The sequence below is a fragment of the Hippoglossus stenolepis genome, chromosome 5, assembly GCF_022539355.2.
Source record: "Hippoglossus stenolepis isolate QCI-W04-F060 chromosome 5, HSTE1.2, whole genome shotgun sequence".
Lineage (NCBI taxonomy): Eukaryota > Metazoa > Chordata > Actinopteri > Pleuronectiformes > Pleuronectidae > Hippoglossus > Hippoglossus stenolepis.
Window position 1 is genome coordinate 4,892,192 of NC_061487.1, and position 3,626 is coordinate 4,895,817.

General features: G+C 40.5%; 1 protein-coding gene across 1 annotated transcript; it reads right to left on the minus strand.

Moving 5' to 3' along the window:
- Positions 1-1,862: 1,862 nt before the first annotated feature.
- LOC118109370 (4-galactosyl-N-acetylglucosaminide 3-alpha-L-fucosyltransferase 9-like) lies at positions 1,863-3,306 on the minus strand. The gene is made up of 2 exons (XM_035156447.1): positions 3,271-3,306; positions 1,863-2,954 (listed from the first exon to the last, which is right to left on the minus strand). Exons 1-2 carry the CDS (start codon positions 3,304-3,306, stop codon positions 1,863-1,865), a joined length of 1,128 nt encoding a protein of 375 aa, XP_035012338.1.
- Positions 3,307-3,626: the final 320 nt, after the last annotated feature.

Sequence of the window (3,626 nt, forward strand, 5' to 3'; positions counted from 1 at the left end):
TGAACGAGATGCCGGCGAGTGTCATCATACATCCTGTTGATGAGGTTTTCTCCGACGGGTTCAACCACCGCTACAGGCGAGAAAACACAGCTGCACAGTGAAGCTATATGTAAACATTTGCCCCTGAGAACGACCTCCTGCTGAGAAAGGCACAGTTTAGCTGCACCTCTAATTATACAATGGGGAGGGACTTCTCTAATAAACACAGTAACAAATAAGCTGGATGTAAATGTGTTTACTCTTCATGTAAAAAAACAAACAAGTTGCAGTTACTAACAGGCCTGAAACACAAAGGATTGCTCTCCCACATCAAATAATTGCATCTGAAGTTCAAATGAAACCATCATGAACGATGAGGTCATGATAGGAATGGAGAAATGGTTTTCAGCTGTGGAGGGAAAGATCTGATATCAATGAGAGTGTCCCATGGTGCTCAACTATAAATCCTATCGTCCTATCGACACAACTAATCTGGATGTAAATCTTTCAAGACTCGGATGTAAAAACAAATTGAAAAATCCATTATCTATACGCTTATCATTTGAGGGTGGGAGTACAGGAGCTGGAGTGTCTCACTTTAACTAAACCAAAGTAGAAAAAGGGTTTTATGCCTCCGTGCCGGCGACTGTCAGTGGCCGGAGGCATTATGTTTTCTGGTTGTGATTTTTTTTTTTACTTTTATTTTCAAAAAAACATGAAAGAACAAAACATTGTTTTCATGACAATCCAACAATACATAGACACAATACAACAAACACTGACTCTTTACCTAAAAGGAATGTTGAGCCTTAAGTCGTCTCCGGCCACACAACACATTGCATCCTTTTAGCACCATTTTAAAATAAAATCATCCTTAGGCTTTGACTAAGGAGATGAAAACAGGAGGTGCTTCCTCCGCTGTCCTTCCCTCCACTCTGCTCTTTCTGCTGCTGGATATCGACATTCAATTTCCCATAAAATCCAGAGAAGATAGTTGTAGATTGTGTTATGTTTACTTATTTATTAGTCTAGTCCAACTCAACCAAATCAACTCATACAGTATTTGAACCTAGTATAAATGCAGCAGCCTTTTTCCTCCACTGTTGACTTTTGAAAAACACTTAAAGAAAACAAGCATGAACATTTTGCATGACAGGAAATTCAAAGCATATTCAAACGGTCCGAAGCCGTTTGAATTACGCACTGCAATGCATTGCCTAGTGGTGTGTACCGCTAGGCACACATAATTAGTTTTTAGTCATTTTTAAATTCAAGCTTAAAGTCTAACTTCACCCGTAAATTTTGTCTGAGGTGCCACTATACCTAGATTTTCAAAAAATACCTTGACATTGTAAACACACACAACATACAAAATAAATTGCTAAAGCTAAGTTGTCTAGGTTGTCTAGGACTCCAGTAACAGCACACAACATTTTGTGAGAAGTGTCATATAAAGCCTTTGGAGTTTCCTGAGGGCCAAGACCACAGACGCCCTGAGCTGTTTGAAGCCCTGGCACAGGTGGACGGTGCCAAGACAGCTGTTTGAGGAACATGGTGGTTCCGAGCCGTTCTGTCTCAGCCAGCAGTTCGAATGGTGTGTGTGTGTGTGTGTGTGTGTGTGTGTGTGTGTGTGTGTGTGTGTGTGTGTGTGTGTGTGTGTTGTGTGTGTGTCAAGGGGCAGGAGAGGATAGGAAATGTCTCTGAATGGTAGATGATGACGTGGTTGAGGACTTTAGTTTCAGCATAACGGTCTGAAGCATCTTTGTCTTCATCTCAACTGGTTCCGCTGGATCATCTGAACAAATCATAAACAGGCAGCAAGTGAAGACAGATTAAACCAGTGTCTGATGGACGAATGGAGCTGGACTTTGTTTTTGTAGTTTTCATGAAAAGTACCACCCATAAAGATCATTGATAACATGGTATGCTTTGTCTTTTGAGATGTGGTCGCAGGCGAGGCAGAAAGGTTGAATGAATTCCTTGGATAGTGTCAAAAGATGAGGAGTGACTTTGTAGTACTTTCTCCACTCAAAGTAACTCATGTACGCTTCATGATCCTTGTCCAGGTGCTTCAGAAACGTTGCCAGTCCTTTAGCATCACGGAAATCATTTACGTGAATGAAGGAACCATTGGGAAGGAACTGCTCATAGTTTTCTCTTGGTGGTCCCAGAACTACAGGAACCGCCCCTGCTACGAGAGGCCCGTTGACCTTCTCTCCGAAGTAGTCTTTGTTGCGCGAGTTCTCAAATGAGAGATAAAACTTACAAGTCGCAAGGGTTGGGTAATACTTTTCAAATTCTAAAAAGTGCCCTGTAAAAGCAATACCAAAGACATCAATCTTTATGTGTCGGGACAGCTCTCTGTAATATTTCTCTCTCAAAGTTGTTCCAGTAGCTGGGTTTTTGTTACTGACAATCCAACACACACGTTTGTCTTTCTTGGGCAGAACAAATTCCTCCTTTGTGTCTGTTTTCTTGATCGTCACCTCATTCCTCACTGTGATGTCAGCATCTCGTTTGTAGCTCAGTGTTAAGTTGAACAGGTTTTCCAAACCTGGTATCTTTGCCGTGTTCGTGGGAGATTCCACATTGAACCAAATCCACTTCTGAAAATATGGACGTGGCTCCTGAGGCAAGTTCTTCAAATCCCAGGAGATGTCTTTATGGAACAAAATGACTCCCTCTGCTTTGCTGTACAATGACCTGTTATCAGTCAGTATGCAGCTATCAATGTTGAAGTAGGTTTTGCATAATTTGAAATCAAAGACTACACCAAAAGGCAGGGTCCACAGCAGGACGATGGGCTTTCCAGTTGGCTCTGGGGCTTCACAAGTTTTTCTCTCAGACAATGTGGACGTAGGTGGACACGAAGAAGCTGAAAGCGCAAAATATAGAAAGATGACAATAGTAAAGCAGATAAGGCCACGAACAGCTAGCTTTGTCAGGCCCAAAACTTTACTGAAAGATGCTGTCATCTGTGGAGACAACAAAAGAAATTGATGTTATCATCCATATCATTAAATCAAACTAGGAACACACTTCTACCCATACAAACAAGTACAAATGCACTGTGTTGCCCTGGCAACCTACAAACACTCAGCTACTTTTATTTTATTTGTCGTCGCTATTTTGACATGTTAACAGGACAGGATACATCAAATATAGCCATCACATGATTTAATTAGCTAATTTACAAAAAAAAAAAAAAGATAAATCTTTAAAACAAAGGCACATGTCCACATTCCCCATGCATTGATTTATCATTGGATGTGATGACTAGTTATAACTGACCTCATTGTTGAGAAATTTTTGACCATCCTTACACATTACTGTGTATGCCACCTTATATTATGTATATAATGTATATTGTATATTATATCTGTAGATGAGAATAGTGCCTGTCTAATTCCACACATACTCCCTTCTCTCTCTAAGCAGTACCCAAGGTACTTCAACTGCTTCTACTGCTACTGCAACTGCTACTACTTCTACTTCAATTTCTACTTCTACTTTTACTTAAACTTCTACTTCTACTTCTACTTCTACTCTCCTCTCTGCTTTGAAACAGTCTAACAACACCCTGGATGTATGTTGATATCCTTGCTGATGTACCCAAAGTTTATGGGTAATTTAATTTACCATCTTGT

Bases quoted from the DNA above. Each gene is read 5' to 3' on its own strand.
- LOC118109370 (XM_035156447.1), bottom strand. From the start codon at position 3,306: ATGTGTAAGGATGGTCAAAAATTTCTCAACAATGAG. The intron at 2,955-3,270 runs GTCAGTTATAAC...TTGTCTCCACAG, and splicing joins AAAAATTTCTCAACAATGAG to ATGACAGCATCTTTCAGTAA.